The sequence below is a fragment of the Acyrthosiphon pisum genome, chromosome X (genome assembly GCF_005508785.2).
Source record: "Acyrthosiphon pisum isolate AL4f chromosome X, pea_aphid_22Mar2018_4r6ur, whole genome shotgun sequence".
Lineage (NCBI taxonomy): Eukaryota > Metazoa > Arthropoda > Insecta > Hemiptera > Aphididae > Acyrthosiphon > Acyrthosiphon pisum.
In genome coordinates this window covers 114,849,109-114,872,303 of record NC_042493.1, presented here as the reverse complement: position 1 = coordinate 114,872,303, position 23,195 = coordinate 114,849,109, and the positions used below count along the sequence as shown (strand labels likewise).

The 23,195-nt window shown below is 28.3% G+C and overlaps 2 protein-coding genes and 1 long non-coding RNA gene across 4 annotated transcripts in view; 1 reads left to right on the top strand and 2 right to left on the bottom strand.

Moving 5' to 3' along the window:
* Positions 1-4,072: 4,072 nt before the first annotated feature.
* On the bottom strand, positions 4,073-9,836 carry LOC107883179 (PHD finger protein 14-like). 2 transcript variants are annotated; one of them, XM_016802742.2, is made up of 6 exons: positions 9,309-9,836; positions 7,619-7,947; positions 7,392-7,426; positions 7,209-7,326; positions 7,018-7,148; positions 4,073-4,650 (listed from the first exon to the last, which is right to left on the bottom strand). In XM_016802742.2, exons 2-6 carry the CDS (start codon positions 7,731-7,733, stop codon positions 4,561-4,563), a joined length of 489 nt encoding a protein of 162 aa, XP_016658231.1. In that variant the 5' UTR covers positions 7,734-7,947; positions 9,309-9,836; the 3' UTR covers positions 4,073-4,560. The 2 variants fall into 2 exon arrangements, with proteins under 2 accessions (XP_016658231.1, XP_016658232.1); XM_016802743.2 differs by having other exon boundaries at positions 4,073-4,593.
* Positions 9,837-10,409: 573 nt separating this feature from the next.
* On the top strand, positions 10,410-15,239 carry LOC100571318. Its single transcript, XM_003243099.4, has 3 exons — positions 10,410-10,778; positions 13,790-14,330; positions 14,414-15,239. The coding sequence occupies exons 2-3, from the start codon at positions 13,802-13,804 to the stop codon at positions 14,767-14,769; spliced, it is 885 nt and encodes a 294-aa protein (XP_003243147.1). The 5' UTR covers positions 10,410-10,778; positions 13,790-13,801; the 3' UTR covers positions 14,770-15,239.
* A 5,085-nt stretch (positions 15,240-20,324) lies between these two features.
* Positions 20,325-23,195, bottom strand: part of LOC115034844 — a 6,160-nt gene continuing 3,289 nt past the window's right edge. The window contains exons 4-6 of the long non-coding RNA XR_003840107.1: positions 21,347-21,682; positions 21,084-21,290; positions 20,325-20,889 (exon numbers count right to left, since the gene is read on the bottom strand). This is a non-coding gene — a long non-coding RNA (uncharacterized LOC115034844). The remainder of the gene's footprint in view (positions 20,890-21,083; positions 21,291-21,346; positions 21,683-23,195) is intronic.

Below are 23,195 nucleotides of genomic sequence, written 5' to 3'. Positions count from 1 at the left end.
ATTTGTTTTGCATATTAATAAAATCGTTGAAAAAAGTACGTTGTTATATTGTCAAATTTCAAAGAGAATAGAAAAAGATAAGTACCTATATCGAAAAATTCGATATTATGAGTTTTATTAAAAATTGTATAAAAAAAAAATTGGGTTAGTGGATGTAACTCTGCTGTACATCTTACAATACATAATTTGAATAGGTACCTACTTGAAATACTAATACATACAAACCAATGAACTAAAACATTTAATGAATAAATAATTTTATTAAAAATCTATCTTCAACGATGTTTTCAAATTCGATTATGCAGAAAAAGCGCCATCTTCCTTACCTGTAGAAATAGTCTCAATATTAATTGTAAACCGTGTTTAGCTTGTTGAATTGAAACTGCAACGACTTATTTGTGTCTATAACTAAAGCACTTTCCCCGCGAATTTAGTACACTCGCTGCAGAGTAAGTTTTCCTATTACTTGTTTGTTATGCGTTGCCGTTAATTATTTAAATAGTCGTTATATTATACTGTTATAACTATATAGTAACACATAATCACTATATTATTTTAAAGTTATTTAATTTTTTTTTTATCTGTTGACCCAGGAGTTTGATTAATTGTTATCTATATCCAATATATAAATATATTCTATACGTATATCGTCAATGAGCGACAAATACGTTGTATATCAAAAAAACATTTATGTACTTATGAAAGCATGGTTCAAGCGATGAAACAAGACCACTTCGACAGTTAATAATAGAAAATAACCTGATTTAATTTGTAAAAAATACGCGGGCAGCTTCTAAATAAATACAATATATCATATAGTAAGTACCTATAGGTAGGTGCCTTCCTGAGTATGGCACGTCATTTTACTTTTCTATAGAGGTGATAGTTTGAGCAAATCAAATCACAATAGGCACAAAAGACGACTGCTAAAATGGCAATAGCTAGGTGACTACAAAAAAAGTGAAAAGCAAAAATAATAAATATTATCGGAAGTTTTTCATAAAAATCTTGAATAAACTTTCGAGTACCTACCTACCTTTGGTTGTCATGTTTTCTCTGTTTTTAGAATTTGTGTTATGTCAGTTGATACGCCTCATAATATTATACTATAGCGATGGAATAAAAAAAAAATTGTAAGCTTAGAATATTAATATAGGTAATTGTTTGGGATTCAAATAGATAACATTATAGTTGTTGTTATACAATGCTCGCACACAGATTTTTGTAAATGCGATCCAACACAATAAACCTATAATATAATATTAGCATAATATGTTAATTATGCTTCATTCTATTGGATAGAAGAAGTTGAATAATATATTGTGCCAACACAATAATAGCTCACATTTAAAAATAGATAAGTAGGTATAGTTACTATGCGTATATACAGTAGACGTCGCTTATAAGACACACTTTGGGACCAGCACAAAGTGAGTCTTATAACCGAATGAATCTTATAGGAGAAGTGGGTAAAAAAATTAATTACGTATTTATAAATTTTATTTTACTACATATTTTGCTTCAATTTTAATACTTTAACGCATAGTACATATTACATACTTATTATTGAATAAATTTAATAATACTGATAAGAAAAAAAAATAAAATTATAATTACATATAAAAATATAAAAATATTATAAAAATTTTACATTAATAAAAAATAATTATTCATTATTTATTTTTAAAAATTATTTTTGAAAACAATTTGTAATTTTAGTTTGTTTTTTTATTTTGTTCCAATATTCCGAAAATATACTGTTCGTATTCGTTTTGTACATTGAAATTAGTACCACGATGATGAGCATTTAAGTCAATTTGAGTCTTAAAACAAAAATGTTGAGTCTTATAACCGATTTTTTTTTAAATGTATTTGGATACGTCCGGACCGTTCCAGACGATTTTGAGTCTAATAAGCGACTGAACCTTATATCCGTGAGTCTTATAAGCGGCGTCTACTATAATATAGTACTTATAAGCAGGTATATAATACTCTTCACACACACATATCAAATCACGTCCACACGTAGTCTATAATATAATATAATTATTATATTTTAACTTTAAAAGGAGAAACCACTTTGCTGTACCTACATGGGTGTTCGTAATTTGCACCGAAATAAAGATAATATGTAATTATCAAATTTGCACCACTGTATAGGTAGCCGAAAATAGCGTTTGTAACTTGCACCAAAATAAAGGTAGGTATGCAATTTGCACCACCATAGGTAGTTGAGAATAGTGTTTGTAATTTTGTGTACTAAAAATGAGTATCTTAGTGATGGACATTGAACACTGGACAGTATCGATAGTTAGAAATATCGAATAGTTCGACGGACTATTCGAATGGTAGTATTTTTAAACGTTTTTAGGGAATTGTTAATTTTTTAATTTTTAGGTGATTGTTTCACGTTCACAGGGGCAGACTCATGAATGGGTTTAAGAGGTCAGCCGACCCACAGTTTTTTTCCCAGTTAAATGTGGCCCCTCGAAATGGCAAACTACATAAACATTTTTTTATTTGGAAAAATTATGTACATCGGTGGATTCAGGGGAGGGGCACGTGCCCCCCTGTCAATTTTCTATCGACAATTTTTTTATGCAACTACGAGTATAAATGATAAATTCAGTTAGTAAGAATAATACTACCAACTATTAATTATTATTTATTATAATCATTATTGTTTAAAAATGATAGTATATTGTATGTATTATTAAATAAAATTCAAATTATACAATTTATATAATGTGCCCCCTCTATCAAAATATCGAAGATCTGCCCTTGATTATGTACAATGATCAATAATAAAATAATATTAAAAAATAATAATTTATAAAATGTACACAGACTCAAGAATGTGTCTATTCAATTGTGATGTAGAGGTTTATACAGCCGTGAAGACTCAGTATTGAAGTAAAATAGGGCGTACGAAATCGTGCTTAAACTTACCAACTTATTATGTACCTAAATTCGAAAAACAAGAGTATAAAAATATGTTAGATATATATTATACAGGGTGTATCTGAAATGGATGAGGTAATAATTAGTACATGCGTACTCAGAGTGATGGCCCAGTGAAGATATTTTTGAAATTTTTTTTTTATCTTTAAAATCAGGGTTTATACATATTATTTTTAGAATATTATCTCAAATGTAAAAATAAATGGTCAAGTTCAATTTTTGCAAAATTCTCATACGAATCGAGGTGTTAAACCATTAATGAAAATTTTCGCGCTTGTCGCACGGTTTTCACGGTCGAATCGCCGATTAAAAATAAAATGGTGTGGCACATCAATTTGTATGAGAATACTACAAGATAAACAGTGGTGATAGTTATTTGTTGTTATTGAAAATACATGATTAATTAACGCGTTATTTTACATTGTCAACTAAGAAAAATTATAAAATAATAACAAAATCAGGGTCAACAAAGTTTTAAATGATCAAACTTACTGACATACATTAATTTGTGTGATTTAGATGTACAAGCAATAAAATATGGTAACTTTTATTCGTATTGTCCATTATAAAATAACTAATTGACTGTAATTTGAACATAAAGAACATTAGTTGATTTGATTATAGCTGAGTTCAGTACTTGATATTGAACAACACTTTAAATTTGTTTTTAAGACTTAAACGTTACTTCTTTATATAAATCTTTCAAATGATTATTAATTTTTAAATCAGTCAGTTCAAGTAGATATGATATAATACGAGATATAATATATCTATTGTATATTTTATCATAATGAGCAGGAATATATGGCCCGCAGTATAAACATAAATTTCAAATGTTGCCCACAAGTTGAAAATGTTTGAGTATGTTGTGAGCTTTCGGGTGTTGTAATACTCTAAAACTTCCTACGAATCAAGGGGAATACTTGATTAGTGATCTATAAGCCGCACCGCGTGTAGACCCGAAGGCCCAGTCGGTGAAACTTATAGGCTTTTACACGTATCAGCGATTGAAGGTTGAATATTTATATATATAAGGAAAAAAAACAGTTAAATAATAAGAAAATTGTAGGGTAATCATGAGGTTGTATTTCACATTTAGTATATAAAAAAAATACTAATAATTCTGACAAGTTTAAATACCAATTTTAAGTTAACAATGTAGCACATGGAAGGTGCATCAAATAATATTTTGGGCACATGGCTATTACAATTTAATTTATACTTTGTGGCACAAGGCAATTATAATCTTTAATAATATTCATTAATAATATAAAATATTGGCACATAGCAAGTGCATTGAAAATAAAAAGGAAATGCTCGGCCCTCAGGGATTGACACACCGCATTTCTCGTGGTGGTCTCCACAGGATTACCGGGGTTTAATATTGACCTATTGGCCTAACAAATCTTGCTTTTTTTTGGGCGGGGAGGGGGGAGAGGAAAACATAGTTACTATAACAAAATGACTGTGCAGCAAATGGTGTAGTGGATTTGATTGACTGGCATCTTTGGCCACCAGCAGCCCACGGTGTCAGCTTAGCCCATCATGGCTGTGGACGATGGTCACCCGGAATATTGAAAATGTTTGATGGCTTATTGATCACATGGTTTTTTGTGTGTGTTGGTCCGCAAACTGGAATAAGAAACGCCCGCATGTCATGCTGCAGTTGAACAAATACGTCATGTACATCTAGTAAATAGGTTAAAAAAATAGTGTATGAGCAGCGTTGACAGAGTTCCTCTGTCGGTGGAATTTGTTGTAATCTTATTTTTTCATTGGTTCATTTGAACCACCTAAAATGGTGGGTGGGTGGTGACCGAGTGGGCTGGTAAAAAATAATTCAGGATAATTAATACTATTACTAAAGTAAGTAGGTACTGGGTACTTACACACATACCAGTTACATATTACTTAGGTAATGCATTATTACAGCAGCCAGTAGGTATTGTATTACTCTATAACCAGGTACTAATATTCCCATAAGCGTAAATAATGTTTGGGATTTGGGGGCCTAAAGCCTTACTTTGATAATATTGAATAAAAGCTTGAATATACCTGTGTTATTGTATACCTAAAACGAATTTCTATGACAGTGTAATAATTATGTGTGATTATTTATCTTTGGCCGAATCTAAAATTATCTCAAAACCCAAAAATCCGGATTACAGAGCATTTTCCCTGCATTGTACAGTATATCTACACGGTTCTCTAAATCGCTTATAATTTACAAGTATCTAACAGCACATAGCAGTATCTAACACATAACCATTAAACATTTTCAAAAATCTCACAAAATTCTCAATTCTCATGATCATTTAAAACAGTTGGTGATTATTTAATGAGTCTGAATAGTCTGATATTGATACAAACAGGTTATAGATGGGTTTGCGAGTACTACATATTATTATGTATTAAATTAATGGACATTTAACCTAATTTTGGATAAACTTTATTTTAACATGAAATATTGAATTTAATTATTTTTTGTGAATCAAATATCTCAAAATGATGTTTCCATATTTATGTACTTATTATGTATTAACATTTATACTTGCACTGGCTAGTAGCTCTATTACTTGATTATACAGGATGTATCTCGGTTTTAATGTATCTCGATTCGAGAGAAAATCGATGGGGGCGTTGGCGTACCTTGCTATTTGTGAAATAATTCTAAATATACGGATAACAACAAGTCGCTGATTGGATTAACTACTTGTTATGTTTTTAACTTAATTAAAATTACTGCCAAAACGTTTATGATATCTCTAAGAATAATCTCTGAAATTTTTATCAACATTTTGAAATAGTTTTTGAATATATGAGCTACAAACATACTATTGTTTTTAAGATACCTATAGCTTCTTTAATCGATGCGACGATTTGATGCATTATTTTACCTCATCTACCAGAGTAACCAATTACAACTATTAATACACACAATAATATTTATTTATATGTACTAATTTTTTTTATTAATATTACTATCTGTAACAAATAAGTAACCATTTATAAACAAAAAATTTGTGATCTATCGTGAAACTCAAAAATTTTTGTGTGATCACCTTTTTAAAATAAAAATTTTTGAAAATCCTTACTCAGTACACCCTTACATGGTGATACGAAGATACCTTGAAAATGTCAAGTGTCTAGCTATTATATTATATATAGACTATTATAGATCATAAATAGTAAATTTATAAGAGCTAAAATAATTGTTCATATTGTATAGTATAAATTATAACTGTATGCAAACATAGAATCAAAATGTTTGTGAGGTAATCGGAAAAAAAAGTTCCACCCTAGGAAAAAGAAGTCCCGAATAAAACTAATGAAAATATATCAAAATTAAAGTATAAATATGTTAAAATAATATTGAAAAATACATTAAAGTTACATAAAAAAATCATATAAAAACTTTTTATTCCGCGATATGTTTATGAACATAGTGACTGACTAACTAATCAGTTAATCAGAAACTATCTATTTTGGCATTTAATAACTATGATAATATATTGTAATAGTTGGTTAGATAGTTATGGTGGTGGTGGGGTGCGTTTGAATGTGTTAAGCTATACTGAAAATATGTGAAAATCGTGACACAGGCATTTAGGAATTGGTTTTAATGATATCTATAAGACCTAAGCATAAACAAGTGCTGATTGAGTAGTAAGGAAAGGGAAATTAGTATTAAATTAAGTTTAAATATAATTAATAAGGGCCTGTACCGATTATTGTCAGTGTACTTCTTGTTTTCTCTCTCTGACCCATGTAAAAGTTACTATGTTGCGGGTGAATCAGAAAGAGAAACCAAAAAGTGCACTGACATCCTCTTAAAAGTGTAGTTGAATTATTGCATTATAGAAGGTAACTCATGTCTAGTGGCTGAACAACTGATTTGTGATAATACTTCACCAAAACATATACCAGGTATATAGAGAGCACAGACTAAATGAACCCAATCATTTACCACAATCTGTCTCCTTAAATATCCCACGTATGAAAACAATGTATTAATTTAAAAGTTGTAGACGTATAGTTTAATAAATATTTACAAACCAAAATAAGGACATAATTCACAAGTAAGATTTTCAATGCCTGCTTTACAATAGCTTCACAAAACCATGATTTGGTAGAACATGATGAAACGGATGAATTTACACTTCCAGAATCACAAACACCATAGCAACCTAAAAATATGTTTTGTTATTTTTTATAGTTACATTATTCTTAGATATTTAGAGATTTACTTTCATGAATTGATATAGCACATTCATCAAAATGTATTAATTCATTTACATCATCACCGGCATCACCTAAGCAAATGCTGCAAACATGAATGTTATCTTCTTTTTTTCTTAAATTCACCTGAACAATTTTTGGTTAATTTTAAATAGTAAGTTGATTATGTAAAACCCAGTCAAAGGTATTACCTTAATAGAATTATCTTCAGTGGGTGTCATGAAACCTGCAAAATTAATAATCATATTACTATTGTTACATTTAATATCGTCTTTATCATATTTTTTAGCTTTTTTTTTACTACCACAATCTTTTTAAATATATGTATATATATTTAAATGTATAAAAATGAACATAAAATTTTAAAAAAAGGATATTAATTAAGTATAAAATTAATTTTTTTTTACAGAAAACATACCTGCAGCAATAGTGAAATTTGAATCTCCAGAATCGGATTCACTATTAATCGAGCTATTAATATAGTGATCTCTCTCGGAGCTCCTTTTATATACTAGACAACAGTCAGATTGCATCGTATTTTACAAAGTCTCACTTAAGTATTCGCTATGGTTCTTTCACGCACGAGAAGACAATACAAAAATCCAGAATCTGATTCACTATTAATATATTCACTATAATGATCTTCAATATGGAAATCACTATCAGATGAACTTCCACTAAAAGAACCCATCAATAAATCCTGGTTATCATTAGGTTTAATTCTTATTTTTTCAGGGCCACGAGCCACTATAAAATATATAAATTAATTTCAATTAAAAATTGTTAAATGTATTACCTCAGCTTACAGTTTTAAGATCTAAGTATTAGTTTTATACTAAATTACAAAGATAATTAAAAATAAAGGTTATATAACATTCTTATAATATTTATAAACCAGGTGCATTTGATTTTTTTTAGAGCTATAAAAAGTATTTATTATTAACAACCATTGCTTAACCAGATCAATCCTTGCACATATTATTATATTACCTACTATGTTACCATCCATATTTCATATATTTTTTTTTAAACTTATTCAGCATATTGTTACACTTAATAATGTAATTAAAAAATAATATTAAGGTTAATATTAATTAACAGTTATCAACCTGATATATAAGTGCGAAACTTAAATTAAAGACAAGTGTATGACAAACAGTATCCAATTCGCTTGATTTTAGAATAATAAAAATATTAGTACATGATACACCTATTATTTTGATGATAGAAATTAAAATCAAAACGTGTTTTACTGACATATAGTTTTTGTAGAAATATTTTTTGGAGAATCCACGTTTTGTCTTACTAGATGGTCCACTTGAATATATATATAATAGTTACCGTTATATTAGCATATGTTATTTCCTTCTTAATTTAACTACTCATATTATAAGGGTGAATAAACCTATAAAAAAATTTAAAGATTATGGAAGTACCAAAATAAGATTTCTTTTTATAAGATTAGAACTGGTATGTTGTGATCCAGATGTGGAGCACTGTTGACAAAGGTCAAATCAAATTAATTAACATGTTTATAAGTTTATTGACGTTAGGTTGGTATTTAACACATTTTAAGCACTCAGAATAATGTTACAATTTAAGACAAATATCTCAAGCACGAATACTGTCAACTAGTCATCACACAGAAATAGAGTTTCCAAGATCTCTCTCTGAGCCCTTTTTAAATACCGGACAACAGTCAGATTGCATTGTATTTTACAAGGTCCCACTTAAGTATGAGCTATGGTTCTTTTAGTACTTCAGAAACTACCTTTCAACACTTATAAATAGTAGTAATTAATATATTATGACACGTACACCATGCGCAATACTGTAATAAATATATATGAAAATTAAAAGTAAAAAACGGTAGTAGGTAGTCCATTTCTGCAAATTTTTCAGGCGAGTAAAAACGAAGTTTTGACAACAATCTTTCTTTACCGGTATACCTAATCATTTCCATTGAATAACTATGGACTGAATGATTTTTTCACTGAATCGATTTCAACTGTCAACACTACTACTCCTAATTTGGTATCGAATCAAACAATAAAATCAAAATCGAATAAAATGGACTACCTACTTTCTACTATAATGTGTGGACGTACACCTTGTGGTTATTGCAACAGGTATGTCAGTGCAGTATATTGTGATACGAATTGGTAAACTTATTTTTCCGTCGTTGAATTCTTTAGATTCGTATAAGTCGACGTCGAAACACGAGTGTACGACGTACAATGATGCGACTGAATTCAATGAAATAAAAAGCTATTTACTAGTGAAACCGAAGTGCCCGTTATCTACACGTGCGAAATCGCGAAGCCGGATGCCGTGTCGTCCGTCGTGCAATGCGCGAACAACATTGTTGTTGAAATATCAATTATTATAATACATCTTTTTCGAAGATCATAATATTATTATACAAGACGGTTGCGATCTAGATGCTATTATCATTTTATTTTACAAATTAAAGACGGGTTCACAACTGTCCGTGTCGCGTTATTATCACGGCTTTAGATAAAACTAGTTTATATTTATTTGGTCCAAGACTCTATCCATTATCTATGAATCTTTGGTAGGAATTTACGGTCGATCGGTTCGTTGGGTTACCAATTTAAATGAGTAAAAACAAGGTTGTTGGCATAATATAACGGCATCGTAGAACAATATAGGAGCGAAACTCGATCAGCTGATTGGGGTTTTGTTTCCCTATGGTCTGAAGTCTGAACCTCCGAAAAAAAACATGGTAACGTAGGCGGGATACGCTACGCGGGGTCAGCTTGCTTACCATTCCCCGTTTCACGCATGCCGCGCCCCCCTGGAACCGCGTTCAAGGCAACAATCGCCCGACTCGACCAGGTCACGGAGTTTCGTGCCTCTGATAACGGTTAGATAATATAATTATAGAATAAATCGGTCAATTTAAATATAAAAATACAATAATGTACAATTTGAGGTTTGACTCGAGTATAAAAAAAATAACGCGGTTTTATTACAAGGTTTGGGGAAGCGCGATGCGTGTTTGACGACGCACGTCCGAAACCGAACTAGTCCGTCGGTCGACAGTCGCGTCATGGAGGTAATATACGCGCAGTATACAATTATTGGACGAGAAGGGCGCGCAGCCCGGCGGCGGCTGACGCGCTGATACCGCAATTACACCGGGTCGCCAAAAATCCATCTCCGTGGTTATCACAGAAATCTGTGCCGATATCAAAAACATCATACTGTAAACACGGTAGATTGTGATCTGGAAATGATAAGTTGTTTACGGCACTGACAGTCCGTGTCGCGAATTAAGATGTTATGCCCTAATATTATAACCTATATATATTAATATTATTATCTTAATCCGTGGTCCGCGCTCACAGTATTTGCCGATATCTCCGCGGGTGGTGCTGCGTCGGCGTGGGACGGTAGCGCCTTATCACGGGACCGGTAGAATGCCGCCGAGATATCGACCCCCGCAGCCCGACGAGTACTCTGTTCGTGTTCACCGTCGCTTCGACCGCATGGTGCCAACTACAGGATCCCGATTCTCGAGGAAATCTCCGTCGATCTGACTTCACACCTTACAGGTAATGCATAACTCGTGAATGCCGGCGTGTCCTACGCGAATCCGACAAATGCGACGAAAAACAATATCGTTTGTATTTCGCCGCATGCGTCGTATTGCGGCGGAACAGCACGATCAGAGATCGCCGGATTTACGTGGGACGTGGCGTAAAGGTACGGTTTCCTAGGCGCGGCTAGTCGCGACCGCTCACGGACGAGTACAGCCGCCGGCCGCAGCGACTCTAATGCTGTTCCATAGCAGAACAGTCGTTGCGGCCAGCCGTCGCGACTAACCGCACCTAGGAAACCGTACCTTAACGGTAGGCTGTAGGTTTATCGTAGGTACATGATAAACGTGCGTACTGAGTATTACAACCTGTGGAACATAGAATGAAGGATTCGATGTGGCGTGCAAGGTGTAAGATCATCAAGTGTACAGTGTACATAGGTACTGAATATTATATCCTGTCGTTTGAACAAATAATTGCACTTCGGCTGTCGACTAGTGGCAACGGTGAAGACTAACGGTACCCGGCGACACGACACATAATGCTGAGTGTTTTATGTTCATTTTTTTACCAAGCGTCAATTGTTTTACAAGTGTATATAAACAGTGATTAATAAGAAATTTATAGTCATATCAGTAGGACACCTATTGCGTTTCTGACAGACATAATAAATAACGATAAAGGTATAATATGGATTTACAATAATATCATTGAGCCATCCATCTATATTATTGAGCACATGGCGTGTTAAGTAGATATAGGTTTAGAGACAAATTTTCATCTTTTTTTATTATAGCTCAGCACACAACGTTTTTTCATGGCTCGTTTCATCTAGTTTTTTGTGAGAAATGTGGTGACAGTAAAACACTAACAACATGAAAACGTCTTTGTGTGTATAAAATATAATAATATATCTATTTACATACTATTTTACTCTAAAAGTTTTAAGTACCCATGAATATTGTCTTTAAATTATAAAAAAAATAACTAAAATTGTTATTTTTTGATTAAATATTTTTTTTAGTTCAAGATTTTTATCCTATACAACCCAAATCATTTTTAAAATATTTTATAAATTCAAAATTTGTTTATTTGTATACATATTACATATATATATATATATATATATATAGTTACATATAACACTTAAATAACAAGCAAAAAAATTGTATTTATAAACCAAATGTTTATTTTGTCGTTTTCATAGGTACATGATACAATTTTATACATGGTATTCTTTTAGGGCTATGGAACTCATGTCCATACCAAGCCATTAAAATTTTTTTTTTATTGTTCTAGTATAAATGTTGATACAATTGTAGTCTTTGAAAATTGAATACTAGGTTCAATAAATGTTTTCAATAGTAATTTAAAAATATTAAAAATATATGGGCACAATTTTGTCTTATATGCATTTAAAATTCAAATTCGCAAATTAATAATTATATATACTATGTTCAATTTTCATAGTTAAGGATTGAAAATTTACAACAAGGTTTCTCTTAAGTATTTCACACTATAACCAAACAATCTAAAAGTTACATATGCATAGTTTATTTTATAAATATTTTAAGGTCAAATTCAGATGAAATTAGATTAAATAAATTTTAATGTAATGAAGAATAATGATTTTAGTTATTTTGTTGTGATTTAAAAATATTGTTTGTGGATAGGTACTTGAAACTTTTAAAGTATATTATTATATTTTATTGACACAATGATATTTTCTAATTCAATGTCTTCAGAAAAATTCAATATTCAATTTACTGTATTACTAATTGTAAAATAAATAACTTAAATAGCAATAATATCATAAAATATACACACATAAAAATAAATTAGTTGATTTAACTTAAAACTACCATGTTCAATTTCTATTAGTTAAATCAAAAAAAAAAATTTCCAAAATGGGTGTTTGTCAAATTAAAAAAAGTTCCGTTATACATGCAAATTTTAAATAATTAGATAGTTTGAAATTTTTTTTAGATTTTTAGTTGTTTTTTGCTTATTTTAAGTGATTTTAAGGGATTTTTTTTATTGTTTTATAGACCTACAAACTCCAAACTCTAATTATATACTATTATTGACTCGTTAGTTGTTTTTATGGTAACATCCACCACTGACGTTTTCATTAGATTAATATTTCGTAGCGATTATTTATGCAACTATTATACTAAATTGAACTTAAGATTTAAGAAAAATTTGTATGTTTTATCTACAATAACTATCCACCACTGATCCCCTTAACTTCCAAGTGCGCATATTGTTCGCGTTGTAAAGTGTCCTGGTAAAGTAACCCTGCTTTTGTGTGATATATTACATGTCATATGTGTATATGGTACCTATTAAATGTTGTACCCACTAACTGATTACCTTGTGCTCTAGTGTATTCTAGACTCTAGTTGATTTCCTAAATTAATTGTTATGTTCACTTTTAATTTTTTTGAATTTTCATTATACAATAATATTAATAGAAAGATCTAATTCTAATCTACAATAATCAACATTTGTATACAAATGAACTTAAATTTAAAACTTAGATAGATGAAGGCGTGAAGGTGTTTCACATACAATTTAAACAACTCGAAACTTTTGAAGTCATCAATATTAGTATTTAAAGAACGACATAAGCTTAATCCTATATGTAAAGCACTATTTTTACCAAATACTTTATTAACGTGTGGTAAATTTATATTAATATTTTTTTTGTATCTAGTGCTGTGCTCATGATTAATTGTTGGAATTAAATTCTTATGCTTATACAATTGAATCAAAACCGATAAATTATAATTATTTGAAAAGTCCTTCACCTTAATTTGGAAGGAATAAATCTTTATAGATGTTGCAACTAATTGTTTGTAAGAATGGACTAGGTACACTATTAATTTCTAAACAATATTTACCTAATATAAAATTACTCTTAGCTCAAGAACTTCTAAAACAAATTTAGATATACTTACTCCCTACATATAATTTTTTTTTAGTGTTAACAAATTGTATAGCTATTTATTTTTTTATTTTTTCAGGATCAATTAAAAATGTCAAAGTGCCTAAACAATGATAGCAAAATACAAATGAGACTTAATATTAAACGGCATCGACAAAAACTTCTTCAATATTTAGAGAATACTAATGATACTGTTTTAAAGCCTAAAATCAAATTAATTTCAAATGATATAGAAAAATCTAATTTGAATCACAATGTTAACAGAAAAACCAGATCAAGTATTACTGTGAAACAACTTCAGCCTAATGTCAAAGTAAAAACAAAAGAAGAGCCTTTGTCAAATTTTGAATTAAAACTAGAACCTTTACCAAACATTAAAATAAAAGACCTTGAACCTTCATCCGACAGCATAAAAAAACTCAGAGAACAATTAATTAAAGAAGAACTATATGACGGTTTGAGTTCTGAAGAAAATGGTGACAATAGTTCTGATATTTCTGTTGGAACTACGGAACATTTTCAATTACATAATGAGAATGACTTTAACAATTCAAGCATTATAGAAGTAGGTAAATATGATGGACAAGAACAACTGGCCAGTGACAAAAGTAAAGAAAAATGTAAGTATCTATGATTTTTTTCATTAATATTATTAATTATGCAATTATTTTTTTACTAACTGCATTTTATTTTGTTCTAAAAGATATGGATTATAACTGTGACAGTGATAATCCTTTATTGGATATCAACTACCCACCCACCACAAAGAGAAAAATAATGATTTCAAAAAAACCTAAAGACAGGGATAAACACAATGCCAAGGAACGAGAATTCCGAAAAGTTATAGCCAAAAGGTTTCGAATTCTAGCAAAATGTTGTAGTTATTTGAACACCAGTAGACGCGTGCCATCAAAAATTAGCATACTTTTGGCTGCTAAAAAAGAATGCGATTTGTTAGGACATTTTAACAAGAAAATGGAAAGAGAAAAAATGTATTGGCTCGAAGCAAATGCAAATCTGAAAAATACTATAAATGAATTGATGATGGATAGGTTATAGATAGTATGGTAGTATAGCATATCGATCTATGATTCCTGTACTTCAAAAGTGTCAACCGAAATGAATCTCTATAATCAGTATTAAATAGGGGGAGAGATATTTGCTCTAGCACTTATTTGTTGTAGTGATTATAAATGCAGTTACCATTCAAATGGTAAATTGTAGTTGCGTGATAGTCACTACAACAAATAAGTGCTAAAGCGGAAATACCTATCCAGCAGTTTAATACTGATTATAGAGACTCATTTCGGTAGACACTTTTTTAGATTTATCGGGCAACTATACTTTCTTTAATCGTGGTTATATCAGTGTATTGTATGATAAGCCAGGAAAATATTTTGCTAAATTTGTTAATGTATATTTCACACTGCCCAATGTACCAACTCACTATTGTTATCTTTGGTTGGTATATAAAAAAAATATGTTTATTTATCTTTATTTTTATAGTTATATTTAATAGATTTTGTTCATGTTTTATTTGTATATTATGTGTTGAATACATAACACAAAGTCAATAACTATTAATTTTCTCTTTTATGTAGGTATATTATTAAAAGTGAATATTAAATTAAATTCATTCGGTCATGGATGAATTACATTTAATTAAACTAAGTATAAATTTGTGCGCTCTTATGAGATTCAGTCACAGTTACTCATTTAAAATCTGTTGTACATATTATTTAAAAGCTCAACTTTGTTTTATGTAATTAATAATTGATGTTTTTATATTATCACAACAAATTATTTTAAACTTCAACATTCCAGCGATTTTTTTAATTTTAAGTTGTAACATAATATGTGATGTTTATTTAATTATAAGTCTATTCTATTGTGTATTATAAATCAACTTTTTTTTTATAAATATGTTCTTTATCAATTAATCTCATAGTTTTTAACCCTTTATCTAACTCCTCTTCTTTACAATACCCATATTGTTTTATGTGTATTCACCTTATACACTAACTACCAGAAAACTTTTATCCACTATAAATTATAGTTTGATTAGGGTTAGGTTGTCGCCAAGATTAAAGATAACAGGTTACTCTTCGACCCTATATACATACACAACAAAAGTGTTGCGCCAAAATGTTGGTTTCTAACAACTGATAAACGACGTGAGAATAACTACTAGCACTCGAATACATAGTATTGTATATCTATATTGATATATTTTGTAGTACTAAGAGAAATCACTAATGCAAAAGCGCTAACTGTTATTCTAGCAAGCTATGACAAGATCGTTAATTTTAAGCGCACCAAAAAATAAGTTTCGTTCAGTAACCTGTATATTTTTAACTGTGGTTGTTACCATAGACCTACAAGTTTAATAACCACAACTTAGTTATTATGTTAGCAACTAAATATGATAACAATTGGCAGATTTTATATTAACACAATTTTTAATTTGGCAGTACCACACTGTAATTTACTACTTTATTTTTTTTCGCTCATTCTATATTGTACCCCTGACATCTCTCAAGTGCTGTCTATTAGTTTATAGGTCTATGGTTTAGTGATTCTGGTCCAGTTTCATTTTTCGCTGGTATGTTCAGAAACTAAATCAATCTTTATTTTATCACTTAATAAATAATTGGCGGATAATATGAACTGTTTCATCAAGTGTACTGAAAAGTATCGTCGGTCATTCATGTGATCAACTTTTGTGTGTTGTGGGCTACTGTTACCACACTTGTGAACCATGGTAAAAATCAGTATTTGGCCAACGGTGCTCTCAAGTAACATCATTATTTATATATTAGATTATTATGACATAAAATTTTAAAATAAATTACCAAAATCGATATCAGTAATGTCTAGTTGATAACGCATATCACGAAAAGAAAATTAACCTAACTGCACAACAATGATAATTAACTATTATATAAAAAGTTAAGTTAAAAGAGTTAACTAGTAGAATTGTCAAAATTTCACAACACATAGGGAAGAACTTTATTTGTGTTGAAGTGTTTTTATTATTTGTATAACATAAATACAATTAAAGTTATCAGTTTAAGAACATTAATTTATTTTTTGTTTAATTATTAATAATTGTTGGTAAACACTATCAAAAAAACAAAAACGCTACAACACAGATAAAGTTCTTCTCTATGTGTTGTGGAATTTTGGTAATTCAATAAATTACAAAAAATAACTAAAATTGTAAAAATTATTTCTATATTTTTTAGAATTATTGTTTATAGAATAATCTATTTATGGAGAACCTTGTTATACATTTTCAATCCTTAGTTATATAAGTTGAACCACTTAGATTGTTCAACGATTATTGATGAATTAAAAATTTTAAATAAATAACAATGATTACAGAAGCTGTTTTAATTTATGTTTAACTTGCATTGTAGATTGTACTGGTTATTTACGCTGAACAATAATAATTAAGGAAATATTTTGCTGAAAATTCTTGTTGTTTATGAGATACTTAATAAAATTAATTATTCTTAACTTGTTTATGCATACAATTGTACAAATTTGTCTTGTATGCTAACTACAGCAGAGCAAATTGATTAATATTGAAATCTATCACATATTAAACTGTATGTAAGACTGTAAGTTACCTACAATTTAATTGAAATATCATTTCACTACCTATATGGCTACATAAGGCATTACATACTTTTAGATTCCAAACGGATCAATGAATATATTGATTTTACAATAATGTGTTTTTTTTTTTATTGATTTGTTTGTGTCAATACGCTATAAGTAGTTGAAAATTAAATGATGCTTTGATTTTGTACTGCAGCATCTTTTCAGATGGGAAAATTTAGATTTGAAATTTTGTAAGTTATTCTGAGTTAGAAGTTTATGAAAAAATTTAATTTTTATATCTTGGGTTTGAAAATGTAATACAAGAATCCTCATAAGTTTTTCTACCTTTAAAGAAAAAAAAAAATGTTATAGCAAAGGATTGAAAATTTAAAACAGTTTCTTATAAGTATTTCATACTGTAACCCAAGAGTCAGAATATTATACAAACAGTTATTTTTATTGAAATTTTAAGTTCAGATTTGGATAAAATTAGATGTTTGAACTAAGAATAACGATTTTGTTTATTTTTTGTAATTTAAAAATATTATTTGTTGATACTTGAAATTTTTAAAGTATAACAAATTAAATGTTTTTACCTAAAATTAATTCAAACTACTGTTTTATTCGCAGTAAATTAAATTATTTTAATTGCAATATTATCATGTAATAGGTATACCTATAATAATAATATGCTGACAGACAGTCTAATATTTTTATACTGTATGTTTACAATGTTTTTAATATAATTAAAAAAAAACTATAATTATGTACCTAAGTACTATGCAATTATTATAATAATATTATATGCCTATTTGTTGTATTTTATTAATAATATTATGTTCATATTTAACGCATTGATTATACTACAAATAAACTGTTAATTTAAGGTTAGGATAATATCTCTTTGAATGTTAAAAATTTTAATATTTAAAAATCAACATTTAACTAAATCTTGTACGTTATTTCTTTAAACATTAAATATACAATTTAGGAGTTAATATGGAAAGTTCCAACAAAGCAGTCTGCGTTATTATTAGTATTTATTACAATTTCGTTAAAAATTATTTTTTATATTGAGGTTCATAACAGTTATATGTAATATAGGCCCAGAAGTATATTGAAGTTTGAATAAATATTTTTCAGAATTTTTGACATGCGAAATTATTGGAGTGTGTAACATTTTACATTTAATTGGAGTGGTTGTCATGATTTTCTAAACAATTTTTTTAAAAACTTCATATAATTCTCAAAGTGAAAATCTGAACAGTTCTCTAGTGAATCAAAATTAACAAAATCTTCATGAATATGCAGTAAACAATGCATATTGTGGAACATCCGTTATTTTCCATAAGTAATGATAAATTGTTTAATGAAATATTAATAAGTTATTTAAAATAGTTTGTAAGTGGGGTAGTATACTATTTATTTTTACCTAATAGAATAAACACTGACAAATTCAGGCATAAAAATTTGAAACAAAATGATCCATCTATAATACATTTTAGAACTACAGGACCAGTATAAAGCAGAAAAAGTCTAAACTCTGTGACTTTCTGTGTTGAGTTAATTAATTAATCCACGAGGTTTACGTTGAAAATCACAGGGCACTATATTAATAAGCGAAATAAAATATTCACTTATCACATTCATTTTAAAACCAGATATACAATCAATGGACCATAATTTAGCTACAAATGTAATAAATGTATTATAAACACAAATTATGTATGTAATGTATGGAAAATATTTTGATTATGTCTATACTTGGCAAGTCAAGAAAAATTGGCATAGAATCACCTACATGATATTCTCCTTGGTATATTTGTTTTTGAAGCTATTAAGTGTTCTTTTTGAGCAATGTAATTCAGGAAAACATACTTTATGTTGATTAAATATACCTTCATGCTTCATTGTATCAACTGGGACAAGAAAAATATGCACTATCACATTTAGTTTTAAAAAAAAAAAGTGTTAGCTGAAGCATCATAGCAGAACACGTCTAATACAATGTCCTTTATAATTAATTTATTATATATTGTAGTCTAACGACAAACATACCAAATAAAGTTTGTTTCTTAATTTCTTTAAAATATTCTGTCAAGAATATAATGGAATCATATGCTTTATTTTTTTCCCAGAAAATACTGATACAAAATATAATTTTATTTAGCATAAAATTGGCCAAAATACATTATTAGAACTTTTAGTTATTTGTAAACCTTCAATACCATAATCTAATTTTATAAGGTATGGTTAAAATTTTAAAAATATTAATTTACTGTTTATTTTTTTAGTTTCTTTGTTATTAAAAATATAAACTATTAGAACTTTACAATGTATGATATAATTAATACAAATATAGGTACAATACCAAGAATTAATGTAATAAACATTTTTACCAACTCAAAAGTAGTTGTTTGAGTAATATTTTATTTTTATTAATTTTATATAATATATTATATTAACGAAAATACATATTATGTATTTTTGATATTATATATTTTGATTTTTAAAATTTTTAATGATATTTGTTCTGGGTATTATACTAAATGTATTTTTAAATACGACAGTCAAAAGCATAGATGTGCTGTGGGACCCTGGTTAGGTTTCAGAATAGTCGTAAATTGAACACTGCTTTCGTAATCATTTATCGTATTTATTGACGAAACGAGTTATCAAAATGTGTACACAAAATATTAGCGATAGATAAACAATAGTTTTCAAAATCCTAGAATTCTATAGAATACCCCATTTCAACCCCTCCCACCTTAGTTATCGGTCAGTAGCTTAATTCAAAATAATTATAATTAAGATGGCAACTAAAATATAAAATTTAGTAATCATATTATTTAGAATTGCGGAAATCTCAGAATTTGATGGGCATATTTTTTTTGTATTCTTATTTACATTTTGTTACTACGTTACTGGTGCTTAATAATATGATACTTAAAAATATTTACTGCTGAACATTTGTAAATTTATTAAAATAATAATTGATTGATCTTAGTTCACAAATACAATTATAATTTAGTATATTCACATCAATATATAATACCAAGTAAAGAAATCAATGAACCTAGTGACAATCCAAATATTAGTGAAGACTGAACAATTTTCTAGCATTTTTGAGATTTGGTAGTATTTTCATTTTGATCTTTTGCTACTAGATATCCTTCTGCAAAACATATTTTTAACCTATAAAGTTTTTCTAGTTCTTCTTTCTAGTTATTCGTACTTTAATAGATCTATAAAATAAAAATATATAACTTTTATGCCTTTAAAAATTATCTATGGGCTTAGATTAAACAAATATCTTATTTTCAATGAAAAATACCTATGCACCTTAATACAAAGCTACAATTATTAGATTCCATGCATGAAAATAAATCCAATTCTCTTCCTACTGGAAGTAATAGCATTTCTCTTAAACAACTTATCATTTTTTCATGGTTACCCTTACTATAAATACAGTGATTAATTTGCTGACATATGCCTGGGTCTAGTTCACCAATGTGACAAATTTCTTGAATGGTTCGTGGTTTATTTTTATTGACCATGAGCTTTGACTTAATCCTGAAGAAAGAAATCTGGGTAAGTTAAATCACACTACTTGACATAAAGTAATAATAAGATTGAAATTGGAGTTCATAATGACATACCATGTATTATATTCTTGAAAAAATTATCAGGTGTAGATTGTAACGTTTTTAATTTTTTTAATACAATATTTCAATTTGTTTTTTAATTTTTGAATATTTATTTCTTACCTATAGATAAAATATAAAAGGGGAGTCTAGGCGTATTAGTGGCATTTTCTTTTTTTAGTGTCTCCCCAACTAAAAACCTCACGCTTCACTACTGCAATGTATACAGTATGGTTAAGAGGATCTAAAGTAGAACTAACAGCAATGTATCTTCCAATTTTCAAACATTATGTAGTTCTCTTGAAACATGTTACATCTCCATCAGCAAAACTGCAAAATAATATAAGTTAATACATAAATTAATACAATTATAGAAAAATACCAACTGATTTGGTGTTGACTATAATCTTGAATTTTTGTTATTGTTACTCGAACAAACATTTGTTTAGAGTATTTTTTGATTATCATATGCTAATTGATTGATGGATGTAAGGGAAGTGAATTATAATAGTTTAACCCTTCTTGATTAACTAATAATAATTTTCATAATATTTAGTTACATATTGAATTAATTTGCTGTATTCAAATTTTCCCATTTGTATTCTCAAAGTGTGTATTCCAATGCCTGTAATAGGAACATTATTGATATCCAGTAACTTGATATCCATTCAGCTTTTAGACGGTTTATTGTAAACTTCACAACAAATATTGCTACAATTTATCTAATAATTATAAAATGCAATAATTAACGTTTATGAAGTCATAAGATGGAATATACTTAACTATCTAGTTCTTATAACTTAATATTAAACTTAAGTCAACTCCAATCATAAAATATTATTCTAACTATATTATGTTAGATATAATTTATTTTACATTTAATTTAATATTTACGTATAGCTTAATGAAGAGTAAGAAAAAATTTAAAAATAAAAAATATCCAATAATATAAAATTCCCAATTGAGATTTTTTTAAACCTTAAACATGGGAGATATTATCTCTTCAATATTATATATTTCCCCTTTCAATTAGTAGCAGAATTGTATACTAATTATAGGAAGTCAATTTTTTTTTTATCCAGTTCAAACAACTGACGTTTAAAATTTTAATTTAAAAAAACTAACATTACACTACATATTTTCATTAATATTTAGAATCTAATACGTAAAGATATGCCTTTATACTACATGTATATACAGAGTGCAATATTAGAATTACCTGATAAATAATAATACAAATTGACACTAATATTACATAAGAAAAATATTATGAATTATAAAATGTCAGGTAATTCTGAAAAATATTATTTTGAATTAAGTTATTATGTTTCAAATTAATTAACTCCAAAAAAAAAAATTGATATTTAAAAGAATTTAGAAAATATACTACTAGACATAAATAAACATTTTTCAATTAAATTGTTAAAAATTAGATTTAGGTAGAAATTGAATATTTTGAATTTTTCTATTTATATTATATAATTAAATTATACATAAGTATTAAAATTAAAAATTAAAATTGTTATTATGTACTTGTAGTTCAAGCATATATCTAAATCATAGATATCTAAAAATTACGCATACAACGAGTTTATGTGCAATGCACTTCAAAATAATTCAACTAATTTTCTCTAAATAGCTCTAAAACAAATGACCGTAAATACATGGCATTTTAACTGAATGTTTGTAATAGCATTTTCTATACTCCATAAAATTCTCAAAATAATTCGACTTGTGTCCAATTTTAGATTCTGAGTGGAACGATGAATGTATTGATTTTACAATGATGTGTTTTTTTATTTTTTATTTTTTATTTTTTTTGTGTCTGTGTACACGATAAGTAGTCGAAATAATGCTACGATTTTCAACTTCAGTATCTTGTTCGATCAGAAAGTGAATATCGTTGGTGCATTGGGGAGGTCAAAATTTAAATTTCCCAGTGGTTTTCAAAAGCGCCGGGAAAAACAAAAGAAAAATTAAGGAAAAACGGGAATTTTTACGCAAAATCTGTTTTCGAGAAAATCGATTTTGGTTTTTGGTGTAACTTTAAAAAAAATGACCGTAGATACATGAAATTTTGACTGAATGTTTATCTTAGCATTTTCTATACACCATAACATTTTCAAAATATTTTGATGTATTTTGAGCTCTTTACGGACATTTTTATTTTCCATTTTTTTTTAGTTTTTTTTAATAAAAATATCAATAAAATTTTATTTGTTGGATAAAAAAGCT